Here is a 19,467-nt window from a genome sequence, read left to right as displayed (position 1 = left end):
AGGCATATTCATTTAATATTGTCTTCAAACCTTATACTGCCTACCACTCTATCCATGGCCCTAACATCCTTTCACATCTAAGAGGAGACAGTGATTAGCACAGTGCTTGCAAAGCAGCAGGCAAATTGATATTTGTGGATGACTCAAAGGATGTTCTGAGAACCTTTTCTAAACTGCTTTAAATTTGTGTGCTAATAACACAGATGGAAACCTAGCTGTGAATAAGTTACCAATCTTTAAAACAAAGAAGACTAGAATGGTTTGTATTTGTAGTTCATATTCTTGTCCTCTGGGATTCAGTAATCTTTTTAGCCTCTCTCCACAGTAGTACATGTGTATTCCTGGGTAGCAGGCTGATTGCTACTGATGGTACTAAAATATTTTGATAGGAGCAAAACCATGCTGCCATCTTCCTTACGAGCCCGGTGTTCAGAGATGACCTGTTTGCACATGGGCCTGTGGTGTATCACTTTTTTATACAAGAGCAGTAGAATAAAGTCTGACTCGAGTTGATTGAAGTGGTGGTTTTAGGTGCTGATAAGAGGACCTATTGCTGGTGAGGGAGGTTGAAATTGCAAAATGAGTTTGCAGCATGAGGCAGGTCTGCCCAGCAGCAGGTTGATTTGCACCAGGAGACAAGCAGCACACATAAACAGATGGCCCAACAAAGAGTCAGAACGACAGATCCTGAACAGGTAGATTGGCTTTTGTCTGATTCTTAATGTGGTATAGAGGGTGGAATTTTAATTTGTCTGCCACTCTTAAGGTTGCAAAACAAGCATTTAGTGAAAGAAATTCTTTTCATTGGGAAATGAAAAACGTTATTAGGCAGAGGAGAAATCTGATTGTCACTGGATCTAGACGTTGAGAAACCCAACATTTTCGGGAGCTGTTTTACGTAGGCATGGGCTGGCTTCATCTTTTAGCATGCCGTTACTCAACATCATTGTGCTGAATCCTCTAGCATATAACGTGCAGCAAGAAGATAGTAAAATGATGTCTTTTGTATTTGGATTTTAAGAAGTATAGTACTGTTAATTGCAAGTACACATCTGATATTTGGGTTAAGAAAAGCATTTTTAAAAAGGATACACTAGTGGTAAGTGTCATGAAAACATAGAGCAATGTAAGTTTGGAATGGTATTAAGCAAAGGAAAAACATTCATGGAAAAAATCCCTCAGTTTCATACATCAGGCATAGGAAAAAGGAAGAGTGTAGTAGAATTCCTAGATCTAATCATCCATCTTCAAAATGTAAATATAAACAAACATTTCTCTGCCAAACACTTTCAGAAGTACTAAGCATCTTATTAATTTTCAAAACCAAGATTTTGTGGTAGTTTTATATCTCTAGAAAAGTGTTTTAAATATGGCATTTGATGAATAAATTTGTGTACCACTTGACTTCCTACACTTTAATTTTGTGATTATCACATTCACTGTACCATAGCCTAACATTTACAATGGATGCATTTGTGCCCAAAGAAAGTAAATTAGTAGTGAGCAGTATTGTTAGGTTAACTATTGATCTTTTTTAGGTTACTGTGGTTAGGGATATACTCAGAAACACAAACTGCTATGATGGAAACTTTATTCTGAGATGCTGTGAAGGCTGTAATGCCATTGGTTAAGGCAGAGTTATAAATACAGCTACCTTTTGTTTCCCAAATAATTGGGATCCTATTCAAGATTAATTGTGCCAACACCTACTTTCAAAATTGCCTTTCATTTTATCTGCTCAAGCATGTACACCTAGCCTTTGCTCAGGGTAGAAAAAGCACTAATCTACCTTTGTGCATATGGAAAGTAGTATTCCTGGCACTGCATTAAAAACTCCAGGAGAATGCATTATTAATGGAATACCTCTCTCTCTCTCTCTCTCTCTCTCTCTCTCTCTCTCTCTCTCTCTCTCTCTCTCTCTCTCTCTCAAAAAGGGAAATCATTTATGTGGCCACTGTCAAGGATAGAGACAGACTTAGTGCTAGTTCTTAACCAGTGTATTTTTAAAGTGAAATAGTGAGCAACACATAAAGAGAAATGCTTTAGCAAGTAAATTACCACATGTAGCTTGTAGAGACCAATGTGATCTAACTATAATATAGATCACTCTATAATGTGTCAACCTGTAAGCTTTAGTACATTGAGTACTAGATCCTATGTTTTTAATAGGATGCCACATTATCAAAGATTAGAAAAATAATAATGGCTAGGCATGGTAGCTCACTTTGGGAGGCTGAGGCAGGAGGGTGACTTGAAGCCAGGAGTTTCTGACCAGCCTGAGCAACTCAATGAGACCTCGTGTCTACAGAAAACTTAAACATTGGCTGGATTTGGTGGTGTGTGCCTGTAGCTCTAGCTACTTGGGAGGCTGAGGTGAGAGGATCACTTGAGCCCGGGAGTTTGAGGTTATAGTGAGCTATGATCACACCATTGCACTCCAGCCTGGGTGACAGAGTGGAGATCCTGTCTCTAAATAAATAAATAAAAATTATTTTTTTAAAAAAGACATACACTGAAAATAATAATAAATTTAGGGTTTGAATATTATGAAGATTACCAGAAGGTTTTTGAATCACTTTTGATTTAAATAAGCTCCCACCATTTGTTTGCTGGTTTCCAGCTTTATGTTTTTGGTTTGTTTTTGTCTACACATGTATAATTGAGCTGAATATGTGTGCCAATAAGTAACAGAGCTGCGTTCAGCTTCTGCTTAAGTCTGCAGTATTAAAGTCTTCCTTTTGTTACATGTGCTGGTCTTGCAGACTCTGTAGAGCCTTATCAAATGCAGCCAGTTGGTGCTGCTGGTATTGAAAGCACAGGGGAGCTCTCATGTGGAAGGTTAATGGAGTGTAATTATAAAGAAAAATGAACTGTTCAACCACTCTATCTCACTCTACCTGCACCAAGAGTGACAAGTGCTCTGATCTTTCATAAACCCTAGAGCAGAGGTTTAACCATCTAAAATTATAACAGTGTAACTGTCACACAAACAAACACGCTGTGAAGTATAGGTATGCACCCCGTGTAGGAGTGATTCCTTCCTGTTAGGGAAGTCTCTGTTAGGACAGGAGCACCTTCAGCCATCAAGAGCACCTGCTTGTTAAACATGGCACTTTTGTGTCACTTCTTCTTTTCCACTCAATTTGTTCCATTTTCCTTTCCTAAAAGTGCTTTCTCCACTCTGATTAGTGGTAAAGCTGATATCCTGGCGATGAATGGGTTCATTCCACTGTATCCCATCAGACAACAAATATCCATGCTTTCTCCAAGCAAGTCTATCACACTTGCCTTAGCAGCCAACCTTAAATCAACTGTATTCTTATAAATGGGATGGAAATAATTGTCTCTTCTTATTCTCAACATCTAAGCGGAGTAGACTCTCGGACGCTTAGGTACAGTCTGACAATTAGGTCTTTCTCCCAGGTCTGCATATAGCACAGAGATTATACACATTTCTGTGGGCTCAAGATGGAGTCAGATTCGTACGTCCTTTGGTTGAAAATATTATCAGAAATATTTAGTAAGGAAAATGCAGCACAGAGGGACTAGGACAAATACCAGGGAGACATTCAACGCGTGTGATGACTAGACAAACTGTTACTAGTGTGTCACGTTGCCAGTGAATATTGCAAAGTCGTCCTACTACTGGAACATCTGAAGGGTAAGCTAAGCAGAGCTGGGTTGCAGAGCCGGGTTGATTTAGTGTTTTTGCCAGCTCAGCACAGAGTTGAAATAAGGTGTTGCAGAATGATGCAACAGCAAAACCCCTGACATCTTGTTCTTACAAAGCCTAAAACGTAACCACTCTTGGTGAGGCTGTGCTGCCTACTGAGATAAGTAAATTCAGCATCACATACATTAGTCCTGTGGAGACTAAGCAGAAGTGATGGCTGCGTCACCTACACAGCAGTCCTATTGACTGAGCCCTGGTCTTGCCTGATAGGTGGAGGAGGGGCAGCCAGGATTCCTAGTAGCAGCTCTGAAAGCAGGGAGGCTGGTTTTAAAACCTCTCTGTGTGGTTTGTAATGGTATTTCCACAGGCCCTTTGCATATGGGTTTTGATTATCTGAGCTCTATTTCAAAAGACAAATAGCTACATAGTTTTTATGGCAGTAAGATAAACCTGTTAGTGAATCAAATTTTTAAATCCAGCTTTAATGGATGGTAAGTAAAGTTTGCTATGACTTCTTTAAAAACCCACCAGAGCCCAACACTTTACCCAGTCTAAATGTTGCCAGTGTCCATTCCATTTTAAAAATTGAAGTCATTATTCCAGAATTGAGGTTTTTGGCTTGAGGCTGGAAGGTTAGCAACAGAATCTTAAAATTGTCCATCATACTCCGTAGACAAGGAAGTATATCGTTGTTGGGTTGGCTCCAGCATTTATCCCTGCTCAGCAGACCTGCCAAAGAGACTGTCTTGGATGACAGAAGTACAGTCTCCCTGGCACTTAGGAGCAAGTTATCTAGCTCTGTCCAGTCTCTTTAGGAACGTTCCCACCCCTTCCAAGTACTTAGAGCAGTTTCTAGGAAATTCACCTCAGATAGGCACTGTCGGTGTAGCAGGCTTCAGAGCCATCTCGCCAGCTGCCCGAGCCTCATCCCTGACTGTTCCGTTTCCTAGCATCACTGCATCCACTGGCTCCTCTCCTGCTTGGCCCTTTCAGTTTATTGTACAGGTTACTCTGCTTCCTTGGATCTCAACAGCCTGACTGTTTCCTGGCAGTTGACTGTATCTAGAGACTATGACCAGAAAGGGACATCTCTCCCTGTTGGCCCAGCTCCCCATACTAGTGTACTCTGCATTCAGTCAGTCTGCTTGGATGCCAACCAACCTCCTGTCAGCCCCAGAAAAGTTGGCTCAGAAAAATGAGCTCCAGCTTTTTGTTAGTGAACAGAGCTTCATTCAAACTAGTTTTCCAGAGGGTAGGGATTCCATATTCTAGTCCCAGTTTTACTGTCACGGAACCGTGTAACTTTTGATTGGTCACCCATCACCATGTGCCTCACTCTCCCCATCTGAATCAATGACAGTTAACATAATTAGCCCCGCACAGTTCTGAGAGTCTTATTTGATAAGAAGGTATGAAAATTTACAATCGTAAAGTGCTGCGTAAATATGTGATTACTTACACAAGCACACAGAAAAATCACGTCATTAGGGAAATATTTGTGGAAAATAGTACCATCATTTTTCATTTAGGATCTACTCAGAAAGTAAGATTCTTGAAAAATTATTAAATAGTCCATATGTTTATAACATGAATTCTTTTTTCTTAATCATGTAAATTAAATGAGTTTGAAAAATCAGAGTACTCAGAAATGAGAACCAGTTAAGTGTAAAAGATGTTAGTTTCAGTGTTCTGGTTGGATTCCAAGGGAGATTATTACATTTTGCTTACTGTAATTCCCTAGATAGCTTCAGCAAGGTAGTTTTCAGTTTTCTGACCCCTACTGTACAGCTCTTTAAACAACTGCTTTCTCCACCACTTGAGTTAGCTGCGGTTCAGTGGTAGAGGAACAGATTTCAGTTTATCCTTGTGTCAGTCTTATGTGACAGGGGTTAAATTATTTGTAAGGTACTTTAAGCTGTTTTGATAAAGTAGGCACCATTTTGAAACATATTACTACCATTTTCATTTCCACTGTTGTATTTTGTTTATAGTTGTGTGTCTCCCTGTGTCTTCAGTTATTTTATTTTACCATATTCTTCTCAGAACTCATTCATAACTTGCCTTTTGTCTGTGCATTTTCCCACTAAAGTTACATCCCAGGTCTTTCATTATGATAAAATTTTGATTAGTCAGAAGGCCATTTGAATTTTCTGGTTATCTGAAATCATTTTTGGTTCACCTTGTGTTGTCGAAAAATTTTCTTTCTTTTTTTTTGAGATGGAGGCTCGCTCTGTTGCTGGAGTGTAGTGGTGCGATCACGGCTCACTGCAAGCTCCACCTCCTGGGTTCACGCTATTCTCCTGCCTCAGTCTCCTGAGTAGCTGGGAGTAGTAGGCACCTGCCTCCTCGCCCGGCTAATTTTTTTTTTTTTTTTTTTTGGTATTTTTAGTAGAGACGGGGTTTCACTGTGTTAGCCAGGATGGTCTTGATCTCCTGACCTCGTGATCTGCCTGCCTTGGCCTCCCACAGTGCTGGTATTACAGGCATGAGCCACCGCGCCCAGCTGAAAATTTTTCTATGTCTAATTCTACTTTCCTAATACTTACAGTTCAGTGAATGTAATTACCATGTGAGGGTTGAAAACTGGTAGCCTATGGGCTTTATCTATCAGCAAAGATACTTTGTTTGAGTTACAATATTAAAAGTAGTTCATTGATTAGTGTTATTAGGGCACTACCTCTCCAGTTGACGTTAGTCCATGCCATGCCTAGTATCTTACACCTGGCCTGCTTCATTGTCTTGTATTAATATTACCTGCCTGGCAATAGGTAATCATCCTATTACATGTTCTTGGAAAATGTAATCATCAGTTTACATGTTCATGTGAGTGAGATTTCAACCCCTGAATGAAACTGTTCTTTAATGATTTAGCTTCTTTAGGTATGTCAGGATCATCTTTGTGAGCATTTGTTTTCTCTGTGCAGTGCTATAGAGGTAAAGATAGACATCAAGAAGTTGTATTCTTGCCATTCAGAGATTCATAGAATTTTAATAGAAGATAATTTAGAGACTGAGTGCAGAAGCTGAGACCAAGATTGGGTAAATAACTGACCAAAGGTCACAAACCTTGTTTAGTGACAGAACCTAAGTTTCTCGACCCATTGTATTATTTTTATAGCACAATACTGCCTCTCTACTTATTTTTTCTAAAAGCAGAGTGGAGGAGAAAAAGTGTGTGTGTGTGTGTGTGTGTGTGTGTAATTTTAAGGTTTTAACTCTATATTTTTGTGGCTTACTGCAGCTGTATTACAGGTGTGAGGGCTCCAGATCCTTACCGGCAAGCCAGGTACTGGTGTTGGGGGTTTGAGGTGGGAATATGGAATTAGTTATCAGGAGTTGGAACTCTTTAAGTCTGACTCTATCTCTGATTTGTGACCTAGGTTTAGTCACTTACTCAGAGCCTCATTGTTCTTCCTGGCAAGTAATATCCATCTGATATTATTACTTTGTTTTTATGTAACTGTTATAGAATTCACCAACTACTACATTAGACCATATGGAAAAAATCAAGGTACTACTGTGATACATTCAGACAATGCAGTATTATTCAGAGCTAAAAAGAAAGAAACTACCAAATCACGAAAAACATAGAAGAACCTTACATGCTTATTACTAAGTGAAAGAAGCCAATTTGGCAAGACTGCATACTGTATGATTCCAACTCTATGACATTCTGGAAAAGGCAGAACTGTGGAGGCAGTAAAAAGAGGAGTGGTTGCCAGGGGGTGAGGGAAGGTTGTGCTGAGTAGACAGAGCATAGAGGAATTTCAGGGCAGTGAAACTATTCTGTGTGATAGTATAATGGTGGCTGTATGTCATTATATGTTTGTCTAAATCCATGGAATGAACAGCATCAGGAGTGAACACTAGTGTAAACTGTGGAGTTCGACAGTATTGAGGTGTCAGTGTAGGTTCGATTGTAACAAATGTTCCACTATGTGTAGCTTGTTGATAGTAGGGAGATGTGGGGTGGGGAGGCCAGGAGTATGTGGGAACTCTACTTTCTGTTCAGTTTTGTTCTGAACCTAAAACTGCTCTAAAAATAAAATCTTCTTTAAAAACAAAACAAAACAAAACAAAAATCAAGGGACTGATTTTATGTTCATTGTACTATACTCTTTTGACCCTGCATGTCAGTACTTTTGCTGTATGTAGAAACTGAAGAACAGTATAGTAAAAGCATGAACCACAGCTTCAGTACTTAGAAGTATACTGGAAGAAGATGAAAATGGGCTGGGTCCAGTGGTGCACACCTGTAATCCCAGCACTTTGGGAGGCTGAGGCGGGTGGATCGCTTGAGTCCAGGAGTTTGAGACCAGCCTAGGCAAGATGGTGAAACCATGTCTCTACTAAAAATACAAAAAATTAGCTGGGCGTGGTGGCACATTCATGTAGTCCCAGCTTCTTGGGGAGCTGAGGTGGGAGGGTCACTTGAGGCTAGGAAGTCAAGGCTGCAGTGAGCCCTGATCATGCCACTGCACTCCAGCCTGGGTGACAGAGTGAGATCCTGTCTGGGGGAAAAAAAAAAAAAAAGATGAAAACACTATAAATTATTTTTACTGTGGCCATTCCATCCTTTCTAAAAGGTGAGAGGGGTATGTGTATGTTTGTGGTAGTGGGTGCATACATGTGTATGTTCAGGTGTGAAGTCTGTAAATATTTGTGTAGAAATTTGTGGATTAGACTTTGTAATTAGATTTTGTAATTTTCATCACCTGTGAAAAATGTTTTTCTTCATGCTTAATATTTAATGAGGTACTTAAATTCTTTTTCTTTTGATTTTATTTATTTATTTTTTGAGTCAGGGTCTCACTCTGTTGCCCAGGCTAAAGTGCAGTGGCACGATCATGGCTCACTGCAGCCTTAACCTCCTGGGCTCAAGCCAGCCTCAGCCTCCTGAGTAGCTGGTACTACCAGTGTATGCCACCACACCTGGCTAATTTTTGTATTTTTTGTAGAGACAGGGTCTCACTTTGTTGCCCAGGCTGGTCTCAAACTCCTGGGCCCAAGCAATCCTCCTGCGTTGGCCTCCCAAAGTGCTGGAATTATAGGCATGAGCTGCTGTGCCCAGCTAAATTTTTTTAAAATTTATTTTGAGATGGAGTCTCGCTCTGTCGCCCAGGCTGGAGTGCAGTGGCGTGATATCAGCTCACTGCAACCTCCACCTCCTGGGTCCAAGATATTCTCCTGCCTCAGCCTCCTGAGTAGCTGGAACTACAGGTGCTCGGTGTCACGCCCGGCTAATTTTTTTTTTTTTTTAAGTAGAGATAGGGCTTCACCATGTTAGCCAGGATGTTCTTGATCTCCTGACCTCGTAATCTGCCTGCTTCGGCCTCCCAAAGTGCTGGGATTACAGGCATGAACCACCGCGCCCATCCCACCCCAGCTAAATTTTTAACCAAATTCATTTTGTTCATTAAGAGACTGTTCATGCTTTTCTTCTACATTGCTGACCCTCTCTCTTTAATAAAATTTCTAGTACTGATGATTTAAAACAAACAAAAGCAAATGTGTTCTGAAATTCTGAAAGATGAGTTCAGGTTTCTTGTGTCTCTGATGTAGTAAACTCAGACTAAATACAGAGAAGTGCAAATTATCCTTTGTCACACGTCTTGGAAGAGCCAGTCCCATGAAGTTAATCAGCCATCATTTTGGCAGGCTACACTTGTGACAAACTTGCACCCTCCCTGTTTGATGAGGGGTCTTGTCAGAAAGTAAATTTGTAACATTGTTCCTTTTTTTTGTTTAAGTGATTATAACAAATATTTGGTGGTAAATTTACTGAAATTGGGAATACTTTGTGAAATTAAGAGGTTAGCATTCAGCAGCTTTAGAATCTTTTCTTTCTTTTTTTAAAGACAGAGTCTCGCTCTGTCGCCCAGGCTGAAGTACAGTGGCAGGATCATGGCTCACTGCAACCTGCACCTCCTGAGTTCAAGCAATTCTCATGCCTCAGGTTGCTAAGTAGCTGGGACTACAATTGTGCCACCACCACGCCTGGCTAATTTTTGTATTTTCAGTAGAGACAGGATTTTGCCATGTTGGCCAGGCTGGTCTTGAACTCCTGGCCTCAAGTGGTCTTCCAGCCTTAGCCTCCCAAAGTGCTGGGATTACAGGCGTGAGCCACCACGCCTGGCCTAGCAGCTTTAGAATCTTTTAAAATGTATGCGTCTATGCTGTTACTGTAGATGATTTTTTAAATTATGATTTTAAGCATCAAGAGTGTGATGTTCAGAATGTACTTTGGTTAAAATACTTTCCAATTAAAAATGCCAGTGTTTAGTTATTTACCAGCATTACTTTTGTTTAAATGTAAGGCACATATTACATTTCATCATAGAATATTTTCTACATGATATATACTGCCTGCTACAATATGTTTTTCTAGTATTATTGTCTTTTTCTGTCTTTTAAGAAAACATACAGAATTGAGGATTCTTACAAGGTATCCTCATCTTTGAAAATAATGGATCCATTTCTTGTAGATGTATTCTGCATAGAATTTGGTTAAATAATCTGTTATATTTACCTCTTCTAGCATCTGATTCTGTCTTGTGTTTCTGTGAAAATGGGACTTCCTACATTATCTCAAATGGTACCTAGGGCTTGGAGTAGATAAAACAATTGGTTTTGTCTGAGCAGTGTTCCATAAAATGATAGGGGCTTTGGTTTTGTTCCTCCTTTCCCCTCCTCCCATTTAGCATCATCACTGTACTTAAATTGTATTTTCATATCCAACTTGTCAGGGACAGCTACTGTGCAGCCATCTCCAGTCAGCACTCTTTTGTGAGGAAAACCATAGCAGCTACAGCGCAGAAGAATGGGAGAATTTCGGTAGTGTCCAAGACAATTCTGATATTAACAAGGCAGTGCTGCCTTTTAGGTTGTGGGATACAGCCATATAATGATAAATCACAAGCTGGTGATATGTACAGTGATGTTCTATAAACAGACAGTTACAGAGAGATAGACATTTTGCTTTATTGGAGCTTAATTTACAGATTAATAGCCTCTATGTTATATCTTACTGTGGTACAAACACAATGATTCAGGTGCTTTTTTTTTTTTTTTTTTGAGCGGGGTGGGGGACGGGGTCTCACTCTGTCACCCAGGCTGGAGTACAGTGGTGTGATCTCGGCTCACTGCAACCTCTGCCTCCTGGGTTAAAGCAATTCTCCTGCCTCAGCCTCCCAAGTAGCTGGGATTATAGGCGCCCACGACTACGCCCAGCTAATTTTTTGTATTTTTAGTAGAGACGGAGTTTCACCATGTTTGCCAGTCTGGTCTCAAACTTCTGACCTCGTGATTCGCCCACTTTGGCCTCCCAAAGTGCTGGGATTACGGGCGTGATCCACTGCGCCCGGCCTCAGGTGCTTTTTTATGGTAACAGCTAAATTGTGCAGATTATAAATGGTTCTTATGTTTTTTTTTTTCCCCCATAGTCCTCATTACTGTGTCTAGGATCTTTGATGGGTCAGCTTACATACATACATACATACATACATACATACATACATACATACATACATTTATTTATTTATTTATTTATTTATTTATTTATTTATTTATGATAGAGTCTTGCTCTGTTGCCCAGGCTGGAGTGTAGTGGCTTGATTATAGCTCACTGAAGCCTCAAACTCCTGGGCTTAAGGGATCTTCCGGCTCAGCCTCCCAAGTAGCTGGGACTCTCAGGCATGAGCCACTGTGCTTGGCCCAGGTTACATTTAAATTGGGCATCTATTTTATGCATTCATAATTATGGCCCTGAACCGCCATAGAGGTACAAGAAATCTGGGATGTACCTAGATTACCACAGGGATATATACACTAATATATTTGATTTCTGAGATTAAAAGGCAACAGGTAGCATTTGCTTTGATATTGTACTTTCTTTTTGGCAGTTCTCATTAAAAAAAAAAAAGCCAAACATAGTTTGAACTAGCATTAAAATGATTAGATGTTAAAAATCAAGTGATTGAAATACAATTGACATTGGAAATAAAAGTCACATTTAATTAGCTGTTGCTCTGAGTTAAAAATTCATACTAGACAAATTGTATTATTCATTGGTTACTATCCCTGTTTTTCACATTGCCCCTGACAGTTTCCTAAGCATTCCCCACCATTAATTCATTTGATTCCCAACATTTTTCTGAAGGAGGGAGGATGATATAGTTTAGTACTTCAAAGAAATGTAGAAAACTTGAATGTAAGCCATCTGGACTTTTTGGTCTTTTATCACACATAAATATATTACAACTACCATTCCTAGTGTGCATTGTTCCATTGTAGTTTATGTGTTTATACTGTTTTGCCCCAGCATCATCATATGTTACATATTAGAATCTGTAATTCTCTAGGGGTCACATCTCTCTTGAGTACAACAGCCACACTCTTTCTTGTTTGACACAAATTAAAGGCATTCCCAGGTTTTTAGAAGGGTTCCTAAATTTAGGCAAAGTCTGACTATATCAATATTAGTCTTGTATAGTCATACTTATCAAGTTAGGGGGAAGATGGGGTTGAGTTTACTTTTTAGAGCATGAGTGAATTAATAAGTAAACTGCATTTCAATCAAGCTAGCAAGTTAAAGGTCTAAAGTCTAAATTTTTAGAAAGATGGACTGTAAATCCTAATGATATTAGTAAAGGGTCTCATCTCCTGTGGAGATGGGATGTAAAATCCATTGATATAAATACCTCTGTGTGTGTGTGTGTGTGTATGTGTGTTTTGAAGGAAGAATAAGTCCCAAAGAATATTTTTTAATTAAAAAAGTAAGCCAAAGTCTAATCAATACCATGACATATGCATTCTCTGCCATCTGTTAAACATCCATGCAGAGAATTTTGAACTTTACTGAAAAAAATCTCTGATAATCACAACTGCTGCTGTTCTTAATTTATTTGTACTTTATAAATTCCATGACAACTTGAGAACTGTAAAATAATTATGTCCCCAAATCTCAAAACCAGGAAACAGACCTTCCTTTGTAGACATTGTGTCCAGTTCACTGTGAAAGATAAGGTTGTAGATGCTGTTTCTGTCAAACAGGTGGTATTTTAAAAGGATATGTACTTTTTTTTTTTTTTTTTGAGACAGAGTCTCGCTCTGTAGCCCAGGCTGGAGTGCAGTGGCTGGATCTCAGCTCACTGCAAGCTCCGCCTCCTGGATTTACGCCATTCTCCCGCCTCAGCCTCCCGAGTAGCTGGGACTACAGGCGCCCGCCACCACGCCCAGCTAGTTTTTTGTATTTTTTTTAGTAGAGGTGGGGTTTCACCGTGTTAGCCAGGATGGTCTTGATCTCCTGACCTTGTGATCCGCCCGTCTCGACCTCCCAAAGTGCTGGGATTACAGGCTTGAGCCACTGCGCCCGGCCGATACGTACTTTTTTTAAGAGGTTAAAAAGGGAAAGAAACTATTTCTTACAAAATGAAAAAAGTGCAATTATTTTAGCTAAATATATTTTTATAGCTTCTGCCACTAGTATTCCTCCCCGTCCTCCTCTGTTAAAATTCTATCCTGCGTCTGCCCTGGACTATCCCCTCCAATAACTCCAGTGCACATTCTCTTATTGAATTTTACTTGCGTTAAGGAGGGAGTTTATCTTGAGTTTCCCTTCTGTGTTTTTGTTCATAAAATGGTGAGATCTTCACTTAGTTTCTGTTTCCATTAAACAATACATACCTTTTACTCTAGATTGTAATTTTGTCTCTAATGTTACGACAGTAACACATCCCCTCTTCTTTAGAGGATACTTGTGTGGCACATTCTGAAGACTGCCCTGTCTCCTTCCTGCATCCTCAGCGTTGATGAATGTTGGTGTGACTTATCAATGCAATGACTGATTTTTAGTTAGACAGTAGAAAGTCTTTTTTTCTCTTTGTGTAAGTTCTGATCTCATCAGCAAATAAATATTTCTCCAGGTTAGTTTTTCTGTACACATAAAATTTAGTATCCTTGGTTTCATTTTGAGCAATTGGTGTGTCTGAAGACCTAGAAAGATTTTGAGTAAGATTTGATAACTTTCTGGATTTGTAAAAAGTTACAAGTCTCTATCAGCCTCTGGTATAAAGAGTGAAGGTTGTATTTTTAAATTGCATGTTGACTCGTGGCAGGAATAAAAGGATGCATCTTTAAGGCAATACTGTGTAAGAAGATGTCTTGAGTGGGTGTGGCCGTCTAATAATTGATATGCAACAGATACTGCCATGTAGAGCACAAACCAGTTGAGTATGACTGAATGTGTGAAAAAACAGACTTGAAGCACCGACATCCAGTTGTGCAGGGCAAGGTCTTGAAGTTCCTTTTGAGAGAAGCTTTCTAAAATTTGTGGGAGTAATTTTTGATAGAAATAAACTAGTGGGTTGATTAGAGGAGTGGGGGCAGTCCTTCCATCTCTCTGTCTCCCTTCTCTGTTGAAAAAAGCCATGGAACATGGAACGATTGACTTAGATGGTGGAAAAACGAACCTGATTTTCTGTTGTATTAGACCTATAAAATTCCGTATTTTTCTTCAGGACCTGTCTTGCTGTTGTGTGAACACGTTGGTAGTATCGCTGAATGTCACAATATTGATCACTGTGACTACCTGTCTTGGAAACTGTGACTTGAAGTGTCAGAGGCTCTGTGAACTCTTCTGCCTGAACAAACCCTGATGAAACCCAGTGATGTGAATGTCAAGGGAATCTAAGGCTCCGTGTTACATGCTGGGTTTATGGAGCAGTTCTTGACAGATGGATTGAAGGGGGCGGTACTAGCAGTTCTGGAGGCCTGGCACATTGGCTCATTGTTTATAGAAATATATTAAGAAAAGATGATAAGTTATTAATTTTTTCTCCCCCTCTTGCTTCTGCCTTTGTTCTTTCCAGCTTTCTTTTTTCATTTCCCTGATTTTTTCTCTCTCTTTTAACTCTCATTAACTTATCAGTGAATGATGAATGGCCAGTTTGTGAAATTTAGCCCTTTCTCAAAGCTTCAGGATAATGTTCCAATATAGTTAGCTACATGTAAAGATCTCCATTATATGTGAATACCTTTGAAAATATCAAATCATGTATGCCAGTATAACCTTCGTTGATGACCAGCAGCAGTCATAACTTCCTCGTTTAAACACATAGTAGTAAAAATATAGGCTTATCTCCTGTGGAGATGAGAGGATATCCTTTGTATAGAGGGCAGTAAGAACCTTGGATGATACCACACAGCTAGGATTTTTGAGATATTTTCGCTGTATTCTCTAGCTGCCACCCAGAAGTGGTACTGACCTAAATCCGGGGTCCCTCTGAAGTCATTTGAGTGCTGTATTTGTCAGAGCTGCAAGACCGAGCTAGAACGAGACTGGATTTTGAGACTTAGAAAAGCCAGCTAATATGCACAGCAACTCTCCTTTACTCCCAGTCCTTGGAAGAGCTTGCAGGGTCTCCACACCTAAGGAGCACCTCTGCTGCAGAACTTACCTGGCTTTCAGTTACTGGTTTCTAAGTGCAGTCATCTATATTTAAGTTACAGAGGGCATCAGTGCTTCCTCCAAACCTTGATTTAATTTTTTTTTTCCCACAGATAACGACAGACATGTATAACCACACATGCAGTATTCTAATCTGGTGAACACAGCAAGGAGTAAGGGACAATTCATTTCTGAGTGGCAGTTTGACATACCAAAGCTATCTTTTAAAGAAAAGCTTTACCCAGCTCCTATGATCTGACCTGTAATGCAGGGCTCTTTCTCTTTCTTTTTCCTTTTTTTCCCTTTCCTCTCAAGGACTGATGTAAGTTTGCAAGTATTTTGATCATGTCCCCCGACCAGCCCCCACCCCAAGCTTCCACAGCTTTGTTTCAGGTCCTGGGGGAGGAGCAGTTGTGAATGCAGTGTGACTCACTTGACTCCCACGCTCCTGATTCTGGTTCTGATTGGTCGTCACCTTGCTCTAGCCATATGGCTGAAGAGTAGTACTCTAGCCCGCATCCCTTGCTCCTGCTTTCCCTACTGTTCCCTTCTGTTGTACACGACATTGGGAGCGGGTTCTGGGCTTTGTTTCTTGCGTCTAGTTTACTTTAGCTAGGCAGTGAGTAGGAGAGCACACTGTATTTCCTAAGGATGGCTGTAGAGGAGAAAAAAACACCCTTTCCTTTTGTGACTGGTATAGTAATTAGTTTCCTGTGCCGTTTTTGTCCAAAGTTAATTTTTTGGCAGGTGTCATGTTTATGTTGTATTATTTCCTCCTGACTTATCTCCTTCCTCTGATTTGATCTGTTTTGGGTTTTGTTTTTCGTTGTTGTTTTTGTTTTGTAAGAGCTCTTGGGGTTCCTTTCTCTGGCTGCTGATGCTGCATGTTAGCTAGTTCGTTAATATGTTTGATGTCTGATGGGGAGGAGGACTGAAAGCAACTCTAAATAATTATTTAATTTTTAAATGTCTAAATGTTCTGGCAGTCACCAAGCAATAAAATTTATATGAGATTCTCAACATTATCTGCAGCACCACTGCTATTACTTCGCCTTCTCCTAAACTATAGCAGTTTAATTATTCTGCCTTTTATTTTGGAGAAATACAATTTTGAAGACTTGAAAGTTAATTTTTATAAGCATTTGATATTGTATTAATTTGCAGATAGTTTTGCAAAGACTTTAAACTCTGCATCATTTTTAAAAAATTTTCTTAGAGAGGCAGTGCTAGCAGAACATAATGCATAGCAGAATTTTTTTTCCCAAAAAATTGGCCTTTATATGATATTTTAATTGTCTGAAAAGAATCAATAATAAAAATATTTTTCTAAAAGCCTCTCGGCCGGGCATGGTGGCTTATGCCTGTAATCCCAGCACTTTGGGAGGCCAAGGTGGGCAGATTGCATGAGCTCAGGAGTTTGAGACCAGCCTGGGCAACATGGCAAAACCCCATCTCTACAAAAAATAAAAAAATTAGCTGGGCATGGTAGCACGCTCTTGTAGTCCCAGCTACTTGGCTGGTTGAGGTGAGAGGATCGCTTGAGCCTGGGACGTGGAGGTGGCAATGAGCCAAGATCGTGCCGTCACACTTGAGCCTGGGTGACAGAGCCAGACCCTGTTTCAAAAAAACCAAAAAAAAAAAAAAAAAAAAAAAACCAAAAAAAGAGAAAAATACCAAAAAAACAAGCAAACAAAAACAACTCTCAAGAAAACATTTTTTTACTTAAATGTTTTAGAAATTCATTTTATACATATTTTAATGTTCAAATATGTTAAATGAGTAATCCACAGATTTGCATTTTTTAGAGAATATGGGGGATGAAGTTGGTTATAGCCATAAGCAGGTATTTGAAAATTAACCTGGCTCTTATGGTTTCATCTATTTAAAGCTCTTTGTTCACTTCTTTTTCTTCATTCATAATCTATATTAGAAAATCACAATCTATTTTTATCAGAAATAGCACACCTCCGCTAATGAACTAACTTGAAAGTGTATGAGATATGAGAGGAATGCTGCTTTTACCTTCTTCCTCCCATTAGGGCAGGAGAGTCAGAGCCCAAATATGGCCCCCAAATAGTTATTACATGCTTTATAAGCCATTTGTTGGTCTTTGGTCCCACCACTTTACACATCATGTAAAGAGAACAAGGATATTTACTCAGCAGTATAGTTTTTTTTTTTTTTTTTTTTTGAGACGGAGTTTCACTCTGTCGCCCAGGCTGGAGTGCAGGGTGCAATGGCATAATCTCAGCTCACTGCAACCTCCAACTCCTAGGTTCAAGCAATTCTCCTGCCTCAGCCTCCTGAGTAGCTGGGATTACAGGCATGTGCCACCATACTTGGTTAATTTTTGTATTTTTAGTGGACATGGGGTTTCACCATGTTGGCCAGGCTGGTCACGAACTCCTGACATCAAGTGATCCATCCACCTTGGCCTCCTAAAGTGCTGGGATTACAGGCATGAGCCACCGTGCCCAGCCAGCAATATAGTTCTAAGTGCAGAGTATAGTTGTGAACAAAATAAGCCTCTGCACACATGGGGCTTACATTCTGTTGAAATGTATTACAATAATGAAGGTATCCAGAAATACATTTCTCTTGGATTTGAGCAAGGCCTAGAAAGTTTGAAGAACTTTGACTTTAATTTTTCACTCCGTGCAGTTAAATGCCTACTCTGCCTAAACAAACATGTATACCTCCACAGAACCTGTTCCAGCGAAGAAGTCCTGCTCATGAGTTACACATTTCAGTAATTTAGAATGTCTGTTGTTTATATGGCATGTTACTGGGATCAAGATTTCTTTGTTTAACAATCTGTTTAATGTTTTCAACTGGGACAGATACATGATGTTTGCTTAATAAAAATTACTATGGCTAATATCTGTGTTATCATATGCAAAAAATAATAACTTGGGCCTAGTAGTGTGTGCTTGTAGTCCCAGCTACTTGGGAGGCTGAAGTGAGAAGATTGCTTGATGCCAGGAGTTCAAGGCTGTAGTGCATGCACTATGACTACACCTATGAATAGCTACTATACTCCAACCTGGGCAATATAGAGAGACCCTATCTCTAATAATAATAATAATAATGACCAACAACGTGCCAATCACAGTTCTGAGTACTTTCCATATAACAAGTCATTTGGAGCTCATAAAAACCTCAAGGGTACTGTTAACCACCTCATTTTAAAGAGCAAGACAGTGAAGCACAGGTAGGTTCATAAACTTACCCAACATCTTAGAGCTGTGAGTAGCAAAACCGAAATTGGAGTTGAAGTAGGATGGCTCCAGAGTCCTGCTTTTTACTGCTACATTGTATACTGCCCTTAGCATGCTAAGTTAATAACAGGACATCTGAACTCTGCTGTGTTGCCTCAGTTGCCCTTTATATATAAAACATTTCTTACACCATCAGTTTCATATTAGCAATAATGTATATTAAATGCTTTAAGCTCTTCATATGTAGAACCTGTGTAAATTTAGATGTAATAAGTTTTAGATGAAGCTAGTTACAGGAAAGATGTCAGAGCGTATTTCTATGCAGCTGATAGAGCAGTATTATAATATATTTTACTTCTTTTTGTCTTCATTTGGTAGAAAAGAGTAGTTGAACAGCTACGGAAGAACCTGATAGTAAAGCAAGAACAACCGGACAAGTTCCAAATACAGCCATTGCCACAATCTGAAAACAAACTACAAACAGCACAGCAGCAACCACTACAGCAACTACAACAACAGCAGCAGTACCACCACCACCACACCCAGCAGTCAGCTGCAGCCTCTCCCAACCTGACTGCTTCACAGGTAAACGTGTGGATGGAACATTGCAGGCTGCAGATTGTAGACTGATTTGTTATTGGTCATATAGAACTGGGTCCTGTCTCAGACTATACTGAGCTCAGCTAGAACTAAACAAAAGTTATTTTGATTGCTTTTTTATAGTATAACCCAGATAAGTATCATTTGAAATCATTGGCAGAAGGAAATAGCATTACTAAGAAGCAAAAATCAAAATGATTTCCCACCTGTCTGAAGAAGGGGAGAAAGGTAGTCAATAACAAAGAAAAATCACTTCTCTGCTTTACAGCAGAATTAAAATCTTATTTTGAATTTTTCGAGGTATTTATTTACACTTGTTCTAAAAGTTTATGACTTGACCTCTTCTGGAATTGCTTTTCTGGAATTCTTAGCAAGTAGGCCTAGAGCTATTCCAGGATCAGTGCTTTTGGGACCAGATAGAAAGAAGCATTTGGAAGGTGCTATGGCTGGGCTCAGTGGCTCATGCCTGTAATCCCAGCACTTTGGGAGGCTGAGGCAGGCAGATCACTTGAGGTCAGAAGTTTGAGACC

At 39.7% G+C, this 19,467-nt stretch overlaps 1 protein-coding gene across 21 annotated transcripts in view; it reads left to right on the top strand.

Annotated features, from left to right (window-relative positions):
* PHF21A (PHD finger protein 21A) overlaps positions 1-19,467 on the top strand; it is a 195,063-nt gene that overhangs the window by 124,819 nt on the left and 50,777 nt on the right. For all 21 annotated transcript variants that reach the window (XR_004053444.1, XR_004053445.1, XM_030917174.1 and 18 more), the window contains one exon: positions 18,716-18,922. Coding sequence is in view for 19 of the 21 variants with exons in the window: in XM_030917174.1 (XP_030773034.1) it covers positions 18,716-18,922 (207 nt within the window). In the remaining 2 variants the exon portion in view is untranslated. The remainder of the gene's footprint in view (positions 1-18,715; positions 18,923-19,467) is intronic.

The sequence above is a fragment of the Rhinopithecus roxellana genome, chromosome 15, assembly GCF_007565055.1.
Source record: "Rhinopithecus roxellana isolate Shanxi Qingling chromosome 15, ASM756505v1, whole genome shotgun sequence".
Lineage (NCBI taxonomy): Eukaryota > Metazoa > Chordata > Mammalia > Primates > Cercopithecidae > Rhinopithecus > Rhinopithecus roxellana.
Note: the sequence above shows the minus strand (reverse complement) of the source record. Positions and strands in the feature narration are given on the sequence as shown.